This window comes from Podarcis vaucheri, assembly GCF_965113315.1.
Source record: "Podarcis vaucheri genome assembly, chromosome: 16".
NCBI classification, from domain to species: domain Eukaryota; kingdom Metazoa; phylum Chordata; class Lepidosauria; order Squamata; family Lacertidae; genus Podarcis; species Podarcis vaucheri.
In genome coordinates this window covers 15,070,872-15,090,248 of record NC_138754.1, presented here as the reverse complement: position 1 = coordinate 15,090,248, position 19,377 = coordinate 15,070,872, and the positions used below count along the sequence as shown (strand labels likewise).

The following is a 19,377-nucleotide window of genomic DNA, read 5'->3' as shown; positions in this document are numbered from 1 at the left end:
TGTAAGCCTTTCCCCCCCCCCCACTGTTCAAATGCTGTCTCTCCTTAATCCAGGAGTAGCTAAACTGCCCTTCTCCAGCTTTGCCAGAGTTGGACCATCAACTAAAAAAGGCATTCCGGATTAATTTGGCAGGACCATCTTTAACAAAAAATAAGTTTTATTTTTAATATTAAACGGGGTAAAGGGGACCCCTTACAATTAAGTCCAATCGCGAACGACTCTGGGGTTGCAGCGCTCATCTCGCTTTACAGGCTGAGGGAACAGCCGTTTATCTGCTTCCGCAGACAGTTTTCCCAGGTCATGTGGCCAGCATGACTAAGCCACTTCTGGCGAAACCAGAGCAGTGCATGGAAACTCTGTTTACCTTCCTGCTGGAGCGGTATCTATCTACTTGCACTGCGTGCTTTCGTACTGCTAGGTTGGCAGGAGCTGGGACAGAGCAACAGGAGCTCACCCCGTTGTGGGGATTCGAACCGCCGACCTTTCTATTGGCAAGCCCAAGCGGCACAGTGGTTTAACCCACAGCCTAAATACAGCGCAGAAGGCAGACACCATAATAAAGCAGGCCTTCCCCATCATGCTGGCACAGGAGGGAAGGCATTTTCTAGGACAGTGTGTGTTACAAAATGTACATGCATAATCTCCAAGCTTGCCAACACTTTTAGGCCCATGGGCACATCTGGATTTTTCAGGGAGTGCCATGGGTGCCACCTCTAATGGTCCATTCTCTCCCTGCTTCCTTGATCAGCCCATTCCTGAGACACAGAAGGAAAGAGTGCGCCACACACCTTATATTTCCCAGTCATCTGGGTGAAGGTTAGACACAACAGAATTAATCTGAGCCTTGAAAAGTACATAGAGCTGAAAGAGGAAGTGGGAACGAATGTCGCTTTTCCAACTTCCTCCTTCAGCTCTATGTACTTTCCATGGGAGCTTCCCCACCTCTTGACTAAGGGGGTGCTGGGAGGGGGAGAGGGCAGAGGCACCCCAAGCATCAGGGGAAGACCTCAAAGTTACCCTTGCACCCACGGGTGCCACGTTGGAAATCCCTGCGTTCTCTGAAGCCCAAGAAGCTCGCGTTCCCTTAAAAATTGTACATTTATGCAGGTTTAATGGATGCTCAGTGGATTAAGTAACTCACACTTCTTTCATTGGGTCACAGCCTTATTTGTAATCATGGGCGACATTAAGATTGCATGCTTTTTTGGTTTCGTTTTGAAAAGGTGAAGTAAGTTCATAGAATCGTTAAAAGCTGGAAATGGCGTTAGACGTTTATCCAGCCCAACTGCCTGCTCTGAGCAGGATCTATAACTTACTTATTTCATTACATTGCATTTATACCCCACCTTTCCTTTACGGAGCTCAAAGCGACAAACACGATCCCACCCCCCACCCCACCCCCCATTTTAATCCTCACAACAACCCTGTGAGGTAGATTAGGCTGAAAGTGAGTACCTGGTCCAAGATCAACCAGTCCACTGAAATGAATGAGTGGGGATTTGCACCCTGGTCTCTCAGGTCTTAGTCCAGCACCCTAACCACTATACCACACTGTTGATGGATGCAGCTAAAACACCCCCTGAAATATAACTCTCCAGGCTCTGCTCAGATGTCCTCAGCAAAGCAGAACATGCCATCTTCCTGGGCAGGCTGCTCTGTACCTCTTTCCATTACCAAGTTTCTCCTAATCTTTAGTCCAAAACAGCTTCCCTGCAATTTCCACCCATTGCTCCCAGTTCTGCCTTCTGGAGAGGCAAACAACGGTAAGTCTGTTCCATCTTCTGCACAACATGGACTTGCTGAAGACTATTGTGTCTCCCCTTCTCTTTTCCAGGCTAAATACACCCAACAACTTCCACCGTTCTGCACAGGATTTGTAAAGTACTCGTTTTTATTGTCCTTGTAACAACAGAAATCGTGAGCAAGGCAAACATGAATCATGTGCATAGGGTTGTAGCTAGTGTTAAGTGTAGCTTAGATCCATTAACTCCAATGGGTCTGATCTGAGAACTTAGTTGGATACACCTATGGTTTTCTCTCTCTGTCTCATAAAGTCTCTGCTAATAAGCCTATAAATTCTGAAATCTGAATAACGAAGGGATACTGATTCAATCTGCACTTTCCCTACAACTTATTCTGCTTCCTTTATTCCTTTTGCAAAGAATTTGTGGTGGCCTAGAAGTTGGCAGAGGAACACTTTATTTTCTGGAACGATTTTTTTCACAGGCAGTCTACTTCTGAATACCAGATTCTGGGGGTCTAGGTGGTTGAAGCCTTTATGTCCTGGTCGAGGATGGAGTGTCCCAGTGGTTCTTATGTTCTTAGGAGCAAAATGTCTTCTGAGCTTAAAAGTATATATATATTTAAGCATCCATTAAGGGGGAGACCACCTCTGTGCCTCTGCAGTGCTGAATTCTGTAAACATACCCAGGCATATCATAGTTATCCTTCCAAAATATAAATACCTAGCCCTAAAACTGGGAAGGATCTCTGTTCCATCCCACTCTCTGTTTGCCCTTCCTTATTTTATGCACCACCTTGGGGTCTTCTTGCCCCTTGCTGAATGGACCGGTGCCACCTGGGAGTGCACCCTTCTCCCTCTAGCGCCGCCGAACCCCACGACACTGCAGCAGCATCCGGAAGGTGGTCCGGAATGACCTATTGCAGAGGGCGTAGCACATGGGGTTGATGGTGCTGTTGACATAGCAAAGCCAGTACCCCAGTTTCCAAAGGCCTTTGGGGATGCATCCCTGACAGAAAGTCGACACCAGCACCATGATGTTGTAGGGAGTCCAGGTGATGATGAAGGCCAAAAGGATGGCGCTGAGCGTCCGGGCTGCTTTCTTCTCCTTCATCAGAGAGAGCGTTTTCCTTTTGGAGACACGATTCTTCCTCCTCTTCCTCCTGAAGGCTTGGCTCTTGGCCGCTGCTGGAGTCTTCTCCATCAGGGGTGGCATTGCTGCTTTCTTGAGCTTGTTCTCCATGACCGGAGGTTGCCTTGGGATCCCGACGAGGACCTTTCCGCCTGCCCAGTTCCTACCGGACGTTGCCTTGGGATCTCGGCACTGACCTGGCTGCGGTGGCTGCAGGACGGTGTTGATCATGGGCAGGCGGATGACTGCTGAGCAGATGGTGTGGACTTCGAAGGGCTGTTCCTCGCCCTCGGATGATGTCAAGGAGTCGGCAGAGGCCTCCTCCACTTCCTCGTCCTCCGTGTTGTTCCAGCTGCCATTGCTGCTTTGGTCTACGAACAGGCCCTCGGCCCTCTGCCCAGCAGGAAAGCAGCATGTCTGCAGAGGAAGGACAACTACGGCAGAGGAAGCTGCGACAGCGTGGGATGGCTCTGAGCTGCTACTGCTGCTGCCCCCACTGCCACTGTTTGGGGGTATTCTGGAGGCAGCTTGGGGTTTGCTCCCAAACTCTGAGCCCTGTAGTCCAGACAGTTCCTTGGCTCTCTTCTGGATCTCCTGGAAGATCTTCCAGTAGAGAGCCACCATTATGATGACGGGAAGGTAGAAGGCCGCAATGGCCGTTCCGAAGGTGATGATCGGCACAGAGAAGAACTGGATGTAGCAGTCGTCCTCGGGGACCGTCCGCTTGCCGACAAAGTTCTGCCAGAACAAGATGGCGGGTGCCCACAGGATAATGGAGATCAGCCAAGCCAAGCCTATCATAACAGCAGCCCTCTTGGGTGTCCGCTTGGCTCTGTAGGTGAGCGGGCGGGTGATGGAGAAGTAGCGGTCGAAGCTGATGACCAACAGGTTCATGACAGATGCGTTGCTGGCAACGTAGTCCAGGGCCAGCCACAAATCGCAGGCCACACTGCCCATCGCCCACCGCCCCATGACAATGTAGGTGGTGTACAAGTTCATGGAGATGACTCCAATGATGAGGTCGGCGCCAGCTAAGCTGAGCAAGAAGTAATTGTTGACGGTCTTCAGCTCCCGGTTGACCTTGAAAGAGATCATCACCAGAAGGTTCCCCACTACAGTGACAAAGGAGATGATCCCCGTCGTCAAAATAATCAAGACCACCTCCCAAAGAGAGTGCCCACCTTCTGACGAAGGCTTGGTGGGTTCCAGGGTGTCGTTTGGAGCTAGTGGGTTGCTTGAGATGTTCATGGTGTCACCGTGAAGTCTCTCCTGGCCACCATCTAGGAAAGGGTTCCAGGAAGACAGCCACATGGGTATGTCGGACAAGGTCCTTTTTTACTTCTGACGGCCACCTCCGATTAAAAGGAAGTGGCAGTTGCAGACTGTCCTTCAGCCCAAGGATTTCACCTGGAAGGAGAGGAATGGAGACAGAAGTAAGTTACATAGCCTGATGCCTGCAAAGCCTACATTGGTGGTCCCAGATAGATCCCCGCTCCAGCTCTGAGCCTTTAAAAAAAAATTAAGTCTCTAGTCCTCTTAGAAAAACAGTTGTGAAGCAAAATGTGCAGGTATCCTCATAAGTGAAATCTGTGAAATGAGACAACCTGCCTGTTCCACTTGTCAGACATTTTAGCCAATGAGTGAAGTCAGAGCTATGCTTGATGCACTTTCTATTTGGACACCAGGCAATATAAATCCCCGATCTCCTAAAGAGCTCCTGTTTCAACCTCCCCCTTCAATGCACTTTTCTGGCTTCTGTCTTATTTTCTAAGTGGAAACTCAACAGGTTAAGCTATTCTCATACAATTATGGGGAAAGCTTCACCGTGGTAGCTCAATCAGTAGAGCATGAGGCTCTTGACCTGGGGAGGTGGGGAGCACATTTTTCAGGGGGAAATCACACCACAAAATTGCGTGAGATCGTGGCATCCAAAATGGCCACTATTCTCTCGTGATTAAAAAAGGATGTCCCGTTTTTTCCGGGACACTTGTGGGGCATGCATTTATCTCCATTTGCCTGCACAGTGCTTAAGTGGAGGTTAGGCAATGCCCTGTCTTTACTGAACATTTGTAAGAACATAAGAAGAGCCTGGCTGCTGGATCAGGCCAAAGCCCCATCTTGTCCAGCATCCTGTTCTCAGTTTCCAACCAGATGCCTCTGGGAAGCTCGCAAGCAGGAGCTGAGCATAGCAGAGAAATCTACACTTGCGATTACGACCAATTGGCACACTGCCTCCAATAACAGTGTATAGCCATTGTGGCTAATAGCCATTCATTCTGTTTGGCTTGTGGGAAGATTATAGGACATGGATCATTCATCTTGATTTGCTTGCAAGGCGTTTACACATCTTACCAAGCATTCGCTCATCCATCCATCCATCTCCCCATCACACTTCCAATTGCAAAAAGTCTGGTGTGTGTGTGTGTGTTTTAAGTGTACTTAAATGTACTTTAATTGTGCAAACCTTAAATTCCTCCTTCAAAACATTTATTATTTTTTACTTTCATAACAGTAAAAAGGCAGCATTACAATATCTAAGAATAAAACCAGCAAGAAGCATCCACTGTTAAATGCTGATGAGCTAAAAAGGAGAAAATTCATATTGCAAAGGAGGCCTGCATTGAAAAGGGTGCCATTCCAGACCCTCCAAGTGTCCCTATTTTCCAGGAACAGTCCCGGATTTACAGAAGCTGTCCTGGTTTCTGATTTGATCCTGGAATGTCCCGCTTTTCCTTAGGGCATTCCTATTTTCATCAGGTAAATGTTGGAGAGTATGGCATTACTGGACTCCCGAACCAAGGAAGATAAGTAACTATACATCTGAAGCACCCCCCCAACCTTTAGAAGACATCTGAAGCAACCCAGTCAGATGGGTGGGGTATAAATAATAAAATTGTTGTTGTTGAATAGGATGTCCCTATTTTCATCAGAGAAATGTTGGAGGGTGTGCCATTCTCAGAAGGCATCTGAAGAAAGAAAGGGATGGTTTCTGCCAAATCATCTACTGGCAGTGAGTTCCACAGGGCAAGGCTTACCACCCTCAGGCTCTGGACCCATGCAAAGGTGAGCCGAACCTCAGGGGTATGGGGAAACCCCTAGAAATGCCCCAACTGTGGATCTCAAGGCTTGTGGTGGAGCATAAGGAATCAGGAAGGATTTTTAAGGTCTTTTGAGCCCCAGTTGTTTAGGCTTTGTGAATTAACCCAAGTACCTTGACCCAGTAGCAAATGGCGACCGTCTGCAGGTAATCTAAGAAAATAAATCTAGCATAACTGAAGGCCTGCCATATGGGGGAAACAGCTGCTTTGGTCTACAGTGTCCTCACCTCACCTCCTGTCCCTCCCTGGGCAGCTTGGAAGGTCTCCTTTGGTCTTTCTTCTCCTTCCTTTCTCCTTTCTCTTTCTCTCCCTCCTGCCCACCAAGGGGCAGCTGAGGGAGACGGTGGCAGTGGGGGGGTTTCTCAAGCAGAAAGAGCCGGCCGTTGTTCTTTTCAAAACTGCTCCTTGTGGGGCTTCCCCCACTTCTCCTCTGTCTTCCCCTTGTGTCAATATTCCATAGTCACGAGCTCAAACAGAACCTCCTGGCACCACAGAGGCACCTTGGGAGAGAAGGAAGCCGAGGCCTGATTAAAAATAGGGAGGCTTGTGGCTCAGGGGCAGGACCTGCTGGGTGTGCAGGAGGTTCCAAGTTCAAGTTCAAAAAGAAGTCAGGTAAGTGATAGAACAGGGGACGCGGGTGGAACCACAGAGCCTAGGGCTTGCCAATCAGAAGGTCGGTGGTTTGAATCCCCGCGACGGGGTGAGCTCCGGTTGCTCGGTCCCTGCTCCTGCCACCTAGCAGTTCAAAGGCACATCAAAGTGCAAGTAGATAAATAGGTACCACTCCAGCAGGAAGATAAATGGCGTTTCCGTGTGCTGCTCTGGTTCGCCAGAAGCGGCTCAGTCATGCTGGCCACATGACCCGGAAGCTGTACGCCGGCTCCCTCGGCCAATAAAGCGAGATGAGCACCACAATCTCAGAGTCGGCCACGACTGGACCTCATGGTCAGGGGTCCCTTTACCTTTTTAAGTGATAGAACGGACTCTTCTGCCATTGAGATCTTGGTGGAGCTGCTGCCATGCAATAGAACAGGAACAGGAAACCCTCAAGAATGTGGGGTAGCCCTCCAAGCCTCTCCATCTGGTCCTAAGGATTCTCCCCAGGCTGCAGTCTCACTGGTCTTGCTTTGAACCCCCAGTGTTTGTGCCTGGCTGGAATGTGCCCTTAAAGTCTGGTAATGCTCTTTCTTGCATGGATGGAAGATGGAGAGAGGGGTGCAAGTGTGTGGAAACTAGTTTACTGCACAGAGGTAAAATGGAGATGTACTGCTCCACTCAGTTTTGCTTTGACACCCTGCACCCACCCTGCTGTGGTCCTAATCTGGATTACCCCAAGCATGCAGTGGAAAGTGTTGCTGTTGTTGTTACATTTTTATTCCATTTTTCCTCCAAGGAGCTCAAGGTGGTGTACATGTTATCCTCAAAACAACCCTGTGAGGAAAGTTAGGCGGAGAGAGAGGCAGTGACTGGCCCACAGTCACCCAGGCAGCAGGGCTACATGCCACCCCAATCTCCAAGCGGTGTGAAATCCCAGGGGCTCACTCAGGGTTTGTCCCTTCCTCTCCAGGGTTCCCCCCATGCAATCTGAGACAGTGCCTGTGCGAAGCTAATTTCTCCTCTGCTCTCTTCATACCTTTCCTGGTTCTGGGAGACCAGCAGGGATGGGAGCTTGTCGCAGGAGGAGGGAGAGACACCCGTGACTTCCCCAGCCTGACTCATCCCTGCCTCTTGACCTCCCTCCTTGCTCTCGCCTGCTTCAGTTTCTGCTTCTGTTTCTTCTCCAGCTTCAGGCACCTCCCTCTTCTCCCTCTGATCTCCCCTTGCCATCCCACCACCACTCCCCAGGGCCTGAGCCTTCTTCCTTCGGGGGTTCCCCTCCCACCATTCCTCTGCACCCAAGCAGTCCGCGAGACATCCACACTTTTGCCATTTCCTCTAATATAACACACCGTTCTATGTTACCTTCACCAATGCATGCATTTCTGTGCCCATTGCTCTCCACTACAGTGGTACCTCGGGTTACATACGCTTCAGGTTACAGACTCAGCTAACCCAGAAATATTGCTTCAGGTTACGAACTTTGCTTCAGGATGAGAACAGGAATCGTGCTCCGGCGGCACGGCAGCAGCAGGAGGCCCCAATAGCTAAAGTGGTGCTTCAGGTTAAGAACAGTTTCAGGTTAAGAACGGACCTCTGGAACGAATTAAGTACTTAACCCGAGGTACCACTGTACATGCATTTTTGGTACACATTTTTTGCTTGCAGAACTGCATCACCAAATTTGAAGCAGTGCTGTCTTCGAAGGATGGCTGCCCTTGGGGCATGCCTTGTTTTGGGAAGGGCAAAGCAGGGAGGCTTCCTTTTCAACGTGAACCAGACTGAAATCCACCCTCCCCTTGCCCCCAATTCTCTAGACACAGGTGCCAGGCTTACGGCACCAGCCTGCTCCACCCTCGTATTTTTGGGCCGTGATTTTTCTTGCCTGCTCCAAATGGTTTCTAAACCTCTACCAAGGCAGGGAGGAGAGGGGCTTGCCAAGTGAGGAGGCCAGGTGCGCGTGTCTTGTGGATCAGGCCAAGAGCGGAGCGTGGTCGAGAACGCTGCCTCTCTTAGGCATCCGTCCGTTGGCGGAAAATATTTACATTAGCTTTTGATGAATGGAGCTCTGGATGTCATCATGGAGGTGCTGATGGGGAAAGAGCTGCTCTTGCCACCCTCCTCCTCGGTCTGTACATCTTTGAGCGGCGAGGCTCAAGAGTGCTAAGCCATCTGGAATATCCTGTGCCTCTGTAGGTGCTCCAAGCCAGAGGAGGCCTGCCTTCTATTTGTCAACAAGAGGCAATCTCTCGGGCGCCAGAATTGGGAGACGGAGGAATTTGACCCAGGGAGAGGGGGTAAAACATCAGCGTGTTCTCCCGCCCAAACATTAGTTCTCTGGGACATTAGAAGGACAAAATTAACCCCAACAAACAGGATCGAAGCTCCAGGAAGTTTGGGAATTGTAGTACGACACAGGCAGCGGAAACCTGCCCTAAACTGCGACTGCTGTTGCAATTGGGAAAAGGAAACAGAAAGGCTGGAGAAGGGAAGACAGAGTTGAAAGGAGAATCAGGGGGCCTTTCCTGTGACTTGCCCAGCCAGGGGCATAGCGTGGGTTGCCGGTGCCCAGGGCAGGGCAAGTGTTGTGCCCTTGTGATGAATTGGGCAGCAGTAAGTCCCCTTGCAAGCCATTGTCTAATTAAGGGAGTCTCTCCTTGCAAACTGGCCCCAGCCTGGGAGTAGAGATAATGCAGAGAAACACAGAGCCTGGAATATTTTTGTCCCCATCTTCCGGTTCTACATGATGGACTCATCCACACTAGTCCCACAGTTTCTAGGCATGGGTACGAGACGTTTTTCTTTTGCCCCATGGCTCTCCCTCTGGGAAAGCCACTGTTTTTGTTTGTTTGTTTGTTTTTAATTTAGTTTTTATTAAAGACTTTTTTGTGATACAAAACAAACAAATAAACAAGGAAAAGCACATGTAGTGTCTCTACTTTCAGTTCATAGCATCTTTTCTCACAGTTCATTTACATTCAGTATGAGACACTGGACTCAGCTATACAGCTGCAAATAAAACGTTTTAAGTTTGTTGTAAAGTGCATTATACAAATATAACACTAGATGGCGATGGTGAGCTATGGCAAATTCAATATATATTTCAAAACTTAAAAAAAAAAACATTTTCACAACAATTTTAATATGTGTCTAGATTCTGCTACTATTGTCATAGACTTTTGGGGGGGGGAGAGGTGGAGGGAGAGGGAGGGGGTTGTGGGGGGTGTTGATGACATTTTCATTCTATTGCATAGTGTTTGTGCAGGGTTTTGGTGTCTACCACCCAGAGTGGCTGGGGAAACCCAGTCAGGTGGGCAGGGTACAAATAAAAAAGTTATTCTCATCATTATTACCGCTGAATCGGAACGACGCCAATCCGTAACAAACCTGATTTGTTATGGATTCAGAGGTAAACAATGGGCTTTCCTGGGGAAAGCAGTGGGACAAAAGCAAAAACCTCTCAGACCCATGCCTAGGAATCATGGAATCATGGATGAGCCTTGTGACCAGTGCGGCGCACGCATCCTGCAGCCGGGGGTGGGGTGCGCTGTGTGGAGCCTCTTTGCCGCCTCCCCCTCAGCTGTAGGGCAGATGAGGGAGAGGCGGTGGGCAGACGCAAGCTCCATGAGCCTGCGGGTGCCCAAGCCATCACGTCACGCCCAGGAGAGACGTGTGGCTCGGGCACGCTGCAGGCCCCGCGGTAAGTGCCAGCAATCACGGTGTGGCGCCCAGTGCCAGCCGCGTTTCGTTGCGTTTCTTGACTGAACCAGTGGCGTAGCGTGGGGGGTGCAGGGGGGGCCGGCCGCACCGGGCGCAACATCTGGGGGTTAGGGTTAGGGGGCGCAAATCCACGGGTTAGGGGGTGCAAATTACTTGCCTTGCCCCGGGTGCTGACAACCCACGCTACGCCACTGGACTGAACTAAAAAGTTTCGTGAGCCCAATTTTTTATTTTTATTATTTAATTATTTTTTAAAACTCACATTTTTGTCATTTTGTCACACACCCCTCAGTGATGACACCCAGGGCAGCCCGCGCCTACCGCACCCACCTTCCTCCGCCACTGTAGAGAACAAGAAGCTGAGAGGGAGTGCTACCCCCCGGGATGGGTTGTAAGTTCAAAAGCAGGCAGGTAGGTGGCTGGGTGGGGGCTGGCTAAGGGTAGAAGGAGGTTTGTTGGGCAGCGAGCGCCCCTTTCGCCCTAATACAACAGCCTCAACTGGTGTGTGACTCACAATATCGGCGTGCATTTGTGGGAACGTTTTGCGTCTCACTTTCTTGAACCCTCTGGAATCTGCCAAAGCGTGTTCTTACTCACACTGTGTTTATGGAATAAAATTGCAGAGTGACACCTCCGCGCTGCCTGCCTTCCTCTCTTTCTCTGCCGCTGCTGTAAGTCAGCGTGCTGTTCTATTTTGGGGTTTGGTGCATGGAAAGGGCGGTGCGTTGCATGGATGCTCATGGGAGAGCGGGGAATGTGGCACCCGATTGGCTGCGGCCAGAGGTGGTGGCATTCCACAGCTCCACGGGCAGGGCACTAATCATTACTTTCAGCGTCACAAAGGTTCGTAATGTACATCGAAGCTGTGTGAAGTATTGCTCCAGTACAGTTCTAACAGTTGCTATTTTCAGGTGCGATTCAGTCACAAATTCCAGTTAGCGCAGGTTGTGCAATGATTCAAGTTGGTTTGGAGGGCTTGCGCAACAAACCAGCATACCCTCCAACATTTCTCTGGTGAAAATCGGGACGTCCTAAGGAAAACATTCTGGAATCAAATCAGAAACCTTCTGTAAATTCGGGACTCTTGCTGGAAAATAGGGAGGGTCTGAGCTACCTCCCATTGGACATTTTGTGATAAGGGGAATGTATACCCTCCAACATTTCTCTGATGAAAATAGGGATGTCCTATTCAATGATGATGATGCTCCACACAGCCACTCTGGGTAGCTTCCAACATATATAAAAACATAATAAAACAGTAAACTTTTTTTTTTTTTTAAATTCCCTATATAGGACTACCCTCAGATGTCTTATATAGCTTGTATAGTTACTTATCTCCTTGGCTCAGGGGTTGTTGCATAACTCCATACCCTCCAACATTTATCTGATGAAAATAGGATTGCCCTAAGGACATTCCAGGATCAACTCAGAAACCGGGACACTTGGAAGGTCTGGAATGGCACTGTTTTCAACTTAGGCCTCCTTTGCAATATGAATTTTCATTCATTGGCATTTAACAATGCTTTTGTGGATGCTTCTCACTGGTTTTATTCTTAGATATTGTAATGCGGGAGGAATTTAAGGTTTGTACAATTAAAGTACATCAAAGTGTCAGGAATACACACGGGAAAGTGTGGGATAAACGATGGCTTGATGCAGCCTCACCTGGCCTCTCTGCAAAAATGCTCAGTAAATAGCCGATGACGTCTAGCCACCCCACAGGCGTTGCCTGCAAACAAATTTGGAGGAATGCTCAATAAACAGGTCACCTGACGTGGCCTACGTCTGAGCACGAGCAGAGAGGCTTTGCCGTAAAAGAGGAGTGGAGAAACTTTGTCTGTTTTTATTTTTGCAGGTGGATGACATAAATTGCTCCCTCCAGCACCAAGTAACAAAAACCTCCATGTCGAGACACAGTGTGGTGTAGTGGTTAGAGGGCTGGACTATGACCTGGGAGACTCAGATTCAAACACCTCCTCTGCCCTGAAGCTCACTAGGTCAAGCACCTGTCTCTCAGCTTCACCATAGTTGTAAGGATAAATGGGGAGGGGGGGGGAAGAATAATCTCTGCCATATTGAGCTCCTTGGGGGATTGGTGGGCTGCAAATAAACCCTTAAAAAGGTAAAGGTAAAGGACCCCTGACAGTTAAGTCCAGTTACAGACGACTCTGGGGTTGCGGCGCTCATCTCGCTTTACAGGCCGAAGGAGCCGGCGTTTGTCCGCTCCGCAGACAGTTTTTCCGGGTCATGTGGTCAGCATGACTAAGCCGCTTCTGGCGCAACGGAACACTGAAACCAGAGCAGTGCACGGATACACCGTTTACCTTCCCACCGGAGCAGTACCTATTTATCTACTTGCACTTTTTGGTGTGCTTTCGAACTGCTAAGTTGGCAGGCGCTGGGACCGAGCAACAGGAGCTCACCCTGTTGTGGGGATTCAAACCACCAACCTTCTGATCGGCAAGCCCAAGAGGCTCAGTGGTTTAGACCACAGCGTCACCCGCATCCCTTAGCGTGACCTTAACTCCCGTTCTGTTCTTGCAGTGGATGGATGAACTTGAATGGTTTGTTTGCATTTTGTAATTTTGACTATAATATTAATAAACATGATCTGTTCTGTGCGCATTGATGTTCAAAGGTTGTTGCCATCTCAGCCTGACCTACCTTGCAGTGGCGTAGCGTGGGTTGTCAGCACCCGGGGCAAGGCAAGTAATTTGCGCCCCCTAACCCGTGGATTTGCGCCCCCTAACCCTAACCCCCAGATGTTGCGCCCGGTGCGGCCGGCCCCCCCTGCACCCCCCACGCTACGCCACTGCTACCTTGCAGGGTCGTTGTGAGGGTAGGATGTGAAGGGGGAGAACCATGTCTGCCACCTTGGAGGAAAGGTGGGCTTATCAAGTAGAAATGTCCAGTTTCATAGCCTGCCTCTGACTTTCCAAAAGCACCAGCCTGGCTGCCGTTAGAAATGAGTGGCGGTGCAGATAGATCTAGGATCTGATGCATTACATAATGGTGTCTTTTATATCTGCAGACGCATCCATTCTCAATTGATGCCCAGAGTCGGGGACCGTCTGCCTGCTTACCCTTATTTAATTTCTCTCCTTCTAAAAGCCTTAATTTGAAACAGAAGGCAGTTGTTTACAACCTTGCCTGGGGTCCAGCAAGGCCCCTGAAGGGAATCTAACACAAGGACATAAGGAGAGCCTGGCTGCTTCTGCTGGACTACGCCAAAGACCCGTCTAGTTCAGCATCCTTTCCTCACTGTGTGGCCAAGCAGACGCTCCAACGGGAAGCTGGGAAGCAAAGCCAGTGGTCAAGGGTAGGGTAGGGGTGCCATGTTTCTAGAAGGAAAATTCAGGACACAAAAGTTGTTAAGCTTTTTTGGGGGGGAATGAAAAATCACACTAAAATGCTGATGGAATTTCATGAAGACTTAAAAACAAAAGATCAGAAACTGATGTAAAGAAAGTGAAGAAGTGAAATTAAGGCTGAAAAATTGAGAACCAGGAAAATCAAGTCGGACAGATTCACCTGTCTCTTGTGTGGGGTGGGGTGTCTTGACTTTTCCCACTTTTTTTTGCTGTGGGAAAGAGAAACCAGATCTTCCAAAAGCTATGTGAAGAGAATAAGACGTAGCACATGTGCAGGAAACCTTTGAGGCTGCCTTCACTGGCAGGTGGTTAATGTTACTGTTGGGGGCGGGGGGCGGACTGGGGAAGTGAGCCCCCACTCAGCTCTCTCCAGAGAAGTGGAACATTTGTCTCATATCTTCCCCATATAAGCTCTCCCCGTCTGCTTAAGCCACGTGCTTGCAATTCCACAGAACTTGCGAGAGCTTCTAAACACTGAAGTGTTTAGAACTTTTCATTCGAGCGCGCAGGATTGAGCCCCTGAACCTCTTTCCAGTGCCATGGCTTGGCCCAGAAAGACATTTGATTTGACTTATTATCTGTACACTGTTCCCCCAACAACAACACCACGCTCAATGCAGCTCCAGATAATTACAAAGCACTGAAAATTAGCAAGCAACCTTTCTATCAGGGTAACCATACTGAGCACAATAGCACAGATTTAAAGCAATGTGGGTGTCGCTGTGGTCTAAACCACTGAGCCTCTTGGGCTTGCCGATTGGAAGGTTGGTGGTTCGAATTCCCGTGACAGGGTGAGCTCCCGTTGCTCTGTCCCTGCTCCTGCCAACCTAGCAGTTCAAAAGCACGCCAGCGCAAGTATATAAATAGGTACCACTCCAGTGGGAAGGTAAACGGCATTTCCGTGCACTGCTCTGGTTTCACCAGAAGCGGCTTGCTCATGCTGGCCACATGACCTAGAAAAACTGTCTGCGGACAAAGGTCGGCTCCCTCGGCCAGTAAAGCGAGATGAGCGCCGCAACCTCAGAGTCGTTTGCGACTGGACTTAACTGTCAGGGGTCCTTTACCTTTACCTTTTAAAGTGATTCAGTTAACATGGAATGTTTCTTGGGGTGGTATATGGGGACAAATTGTTATATACATTTTCAGAAAACGAAAACTCAACGCTCCCTCGCAAGCAGCATCACATTGTTACAGAAAGTAATGGTGACAGTGCCTCTGAGCATATAGTCACCTTGCTTTGGGGAGAGGGGAGATCCCATGCTTCTCTGTTCTGAGAATCCTTTACATTATAATGACAGTTGCACCCCACTTTTCCCTCTTGGACCGCAAGGGGGCGCACATGGTTCTCTTCCCCTCTCCCAATTTTATCCTCACAACAACCCTGAGAGGTAGTCTTAGGCTGAGAGATACTGGCAGGTTCAAGGTCCCCAGTGGTCTCCCAGGTCTCCGGCCAGGGATGCTGAGTTGCGCCCAACATTGGAGGGGCCCGTTGCGCATGCATGACACCACACGTACGATGTCCCCCAACCCTTCTTGAGCAGGGGGCAATGGTTCCCCTTAACCTGGAAAAGGTGAGGCACACATAAAACAGTCTCTCGGTACTAATTCTGGGTTCTCTGTTCAAATGAGAACAGCAGTGCTTTCTCATTCCAAGCAAAACCAATTTGCTTGGAAGTACCGGTAAAATCCTTCTGAAAAGAATTGGAAATGCTTCTGAGTGAGCACGGTTAACAAGCAGGCTTTCTCTTGCCCGTGGTTCCCCACTGTAGCCCACAACTGTTTCTCTTCTGCCATCTGACCTACGCTTGCGATGCAAACCATCCCCTTGCAACCTCCAAGGGCACAGGATGGGCAGAAAGCATTTCTGTGTGTCTGTTGAGGAAATTCTGTTGTTAAACGGCAAGCAAAATTTCCCCCCACAATTTTTCATTTGATGGGTGAATGTCTCAGTTTTGGTTTCCCTCCACATTTCCACGGTGGTTTGTGAATGCTGTTTTTAAAGGGCTTGTGGGAATTCAATTTAGGATGAATTTCTCCTGATATGCACATTTTTTTTTTTTGTATGCAATTTTGCCCATCATACACATTTTTCGCAAAGCAATTTCCTCTAATATAGTGCAATTTTTCTGCATGCTAATTTTTGGCTTTACATGCATAGACACACATTTTACCCCAGTGCCTCTATTTTGGTACATGTCAGTTGGCCCGAGAACATCTTTGCCATATTCTGAGAACCGTCAAGGTTCGCTGGGTTTGGGTTCGTGAAAGTGTGAATGAGGTATGCTTGCCTTCAAATGCGAACAGAATCAAATTTGTCTTTCATTCCTAGCTGAAATGTGTTTATTTCTGATGAGCATCTAGTCTATATTAAATCTAAAGCTATGTTCCAGAGAGGCAGCTGTGCTAGCCTATTCAGGCAAACAAACACAGAAAGAGCCTTGTGGCACTATAAAACTAGACTTTTTATTGTAGCCGAAAGCTTTATGCCACAGAATAACTGTGGATGTTTAGGTCTACAATCCACCGACCATCAGTGATTTGACACAGACAGATAATATCAAAAGAGCTCAGTGGGTAATGAGGCTGGTTTTTAGGCCTGAGAGTCACTGTCCTGGGTCAATTCACCAGGATTTGTCCCCTTACATTGTACAAAAGCATTTTCCAGGCAGTCAACAGTTTTGGTAGGATTCAGCCACATGCTGGCAAGTTCAGGTTGCGCAATTCAGGCTGATTTGGAGCATTTGCACAACAAACATGCCCCCCTGCACCCCCCCAGACTTCTTTTTATAAGGAAAACGATAGGCAATGCACAATAAATTGTGGGATAGCCGTTGCTTTGATGCTACGCCATCTAACATGCCCACAAACAAATCAGAACAAGTGCTAGATAAATGGCCGTGGTTGTTTTAGCCTCCCCGCAAACTTTGTGCAAACAAGGCAGGATAAATGCTCATGAAAACAGATTGTCTGGAAATGGCCTCAGCCGTGCCTTAGATCGTGTCGATCTCTAAAGTCTACAAGGCAGTTGACATGAATGCCTCACTTACCTTCTTGACTCAGATTTTCGGATCATAGCCCATCCAGGTGAGATGCCTGCTGGCCTCTCTGGTTCCTTTAAGACTCACTGAAGCACTTGCCTGGTCTCTAGCCGAGGGCTTTTGCTCTTTCTGGGAAGTCTGGTAGTGGGAGCAAACAGCAGACTGGAAGAAGAAGGGAAAAAACACCCACCCAGCACTCCAATAAACCATCCTCCTCTCCTTCGCTCCCTCTGCTGGATACGAGACCAAGAGTGAGACTCCTGGCTTTGTGGGAGGATTTAAGAAGGTTGTTATGGAATTGACAAATACGAAACGGATCAGTAGCATAGGAAGTTGCCTTCAGCTGAGTCAGACCACTGGCCCATCTAGCTCCATATTGTCTGCACTGACTGGCAGCAGATCTTGTCAGGGTTTCAGGCAGAGAATCCGATCCTAACCCTATCTGGAGATGCTGGGGTTGAGCCTGGGGCATCCAGCATTTAAGCTCCACAGCTGGCCTATGGCAGCTTTTTTTTTAAAAAAAAAATCCTTACTGTAAAAAAAAGAAAGCCACAAATATACCTCTCTGCTTTGGTAACTAGAAGCAGAAATGCTGACTTTTGTTTAGAAGGCTGGGTGTGAGAAGGGGTCTAGCCATGGGCTTAGTGTATTTTTATTTATTTACTTTATTTGGGGGGCAGCTGCCCCCTGCCCCTGGCTACACCCATGGTTGCAGCTTTGCGGTTGAGCATCAGTCGGAACTGGGACATGGGTGGCGCTGTGGGTTAAACCACAGAGCCCAGGGCTTGCCGATCAGAAGGTCGGAGGTTTGAATCCCCGTGACGCGCTGAGCTCCCATTGCTTGGTCCCTGCTCCTGCCAACCTGGCAGTTCAAAAACACATGAAAGTGCAAGTAGATAAATAGGTACCGCTCCGGCGGGAAGGTAAACGGCGTTTCCGTGTGCTGCTCTGGTTCACTAGAAGCGGCTTAGTCATGCTGGCCACGTGACCCAGAAGCTGTACACTGGCTCCCTCGGCCAATAAAGCGAGATGAGCGTCGCAACCCCAGAGTCGGTCACGACTGGATCTAATGGTCAGGGGTCCCTTTACCTTTATCAGTCGGAACTGACACTGATGCTAACTTGAAGAACTAGACCTTGAAGAAATAGTGCTTGAGCTTGCTTTTCTTAGAATCATAGAATTGTAGAGTTGGAAGGGACCTTGACAATCATCAATAATAATAATAATAACAATAACAATAACAATTTATTATTTATACCCTGCCCCAGCCACTCTGGTCGGTTTCCAACAGAACACTAAAATACAATCTAGTCCAAGCCTGAGCAATGCACGGATATGCAGCTGTCCCATACTGCGATCGAACCTGCAACCCTGGTGTCATGCGCACCACACTCTAACCAGCCCATTCCTTTCCCCTCAAGTGCCATGTTTATTTTTAGTTGTGAATAGTCTTTAATGCTATTCCTCACTCCCCCCAGCCTCTCTGAGAGCCTTTGGCTAAAGGGGCTATTGATTTAAATAAATTAAATAAACATGGTTAGGCCTTAGTAGGAATCATTACAGTCAAACCTCGGTTGTCAAATGCAATCCGTTCTGGAAGACCTTTCGACCTCCGAAATGTTCGACAACCAAGGCACGGCTTCCGATTGGTTGCAAAAGCTTCTTGCATTCAAGCGGAAGCCGTGTCAGATGTTCAGCTTCTGAAAAACGCTAAAAATCTGGAGCATTTACTTCTGGGTTTTCCGTGTTCGGGAACTAAAACACATGATAATGGAGGTGTTTGGGAACCGAGGTATCAGATTGCTTCATCTTATTAATAGGAGGCGTTTGTTCGGTCTAGTGATATTTGTCTGGCTATTTACCTTTTGTTACGTTTTGTAACTGGTGGTGTGTTATCCTGGAATGTTGCTGCCTAACATTTTATGGTGCAGAATTTATCTGATGTTGTGAGCTGCTTTGAGCATAGCTTGCCATGGAGAAGCAGCATTCAATTAAAATAATGCTTCTGGTGAATTCCTTGTAAACTAATATGCTTGCCTTGGTCTAGGCTTGTTTGTTGTTGTTGTTGTTTAGTCATTTAGTCATGTCCGACTCTTTGTGACCCCATGGACCAGAGCATGCCAGGCACTCCTGTCTTCCACTGCCTCCCGCAGTTTGGTCAGACTCATGTTAGTAGCTTCGAGAACACCGTCCAACCATCTTGTCCTCTGTCGTCCCCTTCTCCTTGTGCCCTCAATCTTTCCCAACATCAGGGTCTTTTCCAGGGAGTCTTCTTTTCTCATGAGGTGGCCAAAGTATTGGAGTCTCAGCTTCAGGATCTGTCCTTCCAGTGAGCACTCAGGGCTGATTTCCTTCAGAATGGATAGGTTTGATCCTCTTGCAGTCCATGGGACTCTCAAGAGTCTCCTCTAGCACCAGAATTCAAAAGCATCCATTCTTCAGCGATCAGCCTTCTTTATGGTCCAGCTCTCACTTTCATACATCACTACTGGTTGGTCTAGGCTAGTCTTCCCCTATGTCATACCCTCCAGCTGTACTGGGGCTGATGGGACTTGTAGTTCAAAATATCTGGAAAGCACCAGGTCAGCACAAGCCAGGATATGCTGAACAGGTGCGACAGAATATGTGCCTTGTCTGGTCTTTAACAGTTGTGTCAGTGTAAATTTCAGCCCACGTTCGT

General features: G+C 48.6%; 1 protein-coding gene across 2 annotated transcripts; it reads right to left on the bottom strand.

Annotated features, from left to right (window-relative positions):
* Positions 1–942: 942 nt before the first annotated feature.
* On the bottom strand, positions 943–16,759 carry CHRM1 (cholinergic receptor muscarinic 1). Of its 2 annotated transcripts, none has more exons than XM_082203586.1 (2): positions 16,707–16,759; positions 943–4,280 (listed from the first exon to the last, which is right to left on the bottom strand). In XM_082203586.1, the coding sequence occupies exon 2, from the start codon at positions 4,182–4,184 to the stop codon at positions 2,601–2,603; it is 1,584 nt and encodes a 527-aa protein (XP_082059712.1). In that variant the 5' UTR covers positions 4,185–4,280; positions 16,707–16,759; the 3' UTR covers positions 943–2,600. The 2 variants fall into 2 exon arrangements, with proteins under 2 accessions (XP_082059712.1, XP_082059711.1); XM_082203585.1 differs by lacking the exon at positions 16,707–16,759 and adding an exon at positions 6,199–6,331.
* Between the last annotated feature and the right edge of the window lie 2,618 nt (positions 16,760–19,377).

Excerpts from the sequence above, each read along its gene's own strand:
- CHRM1 (XM_082203586.1), bottom strand. The coding sequence starts at position 4,184 with ATGTGGCTGTCTTCCTGGAACCCTTTCCTAGATGGTGGCCAGGAGAGA.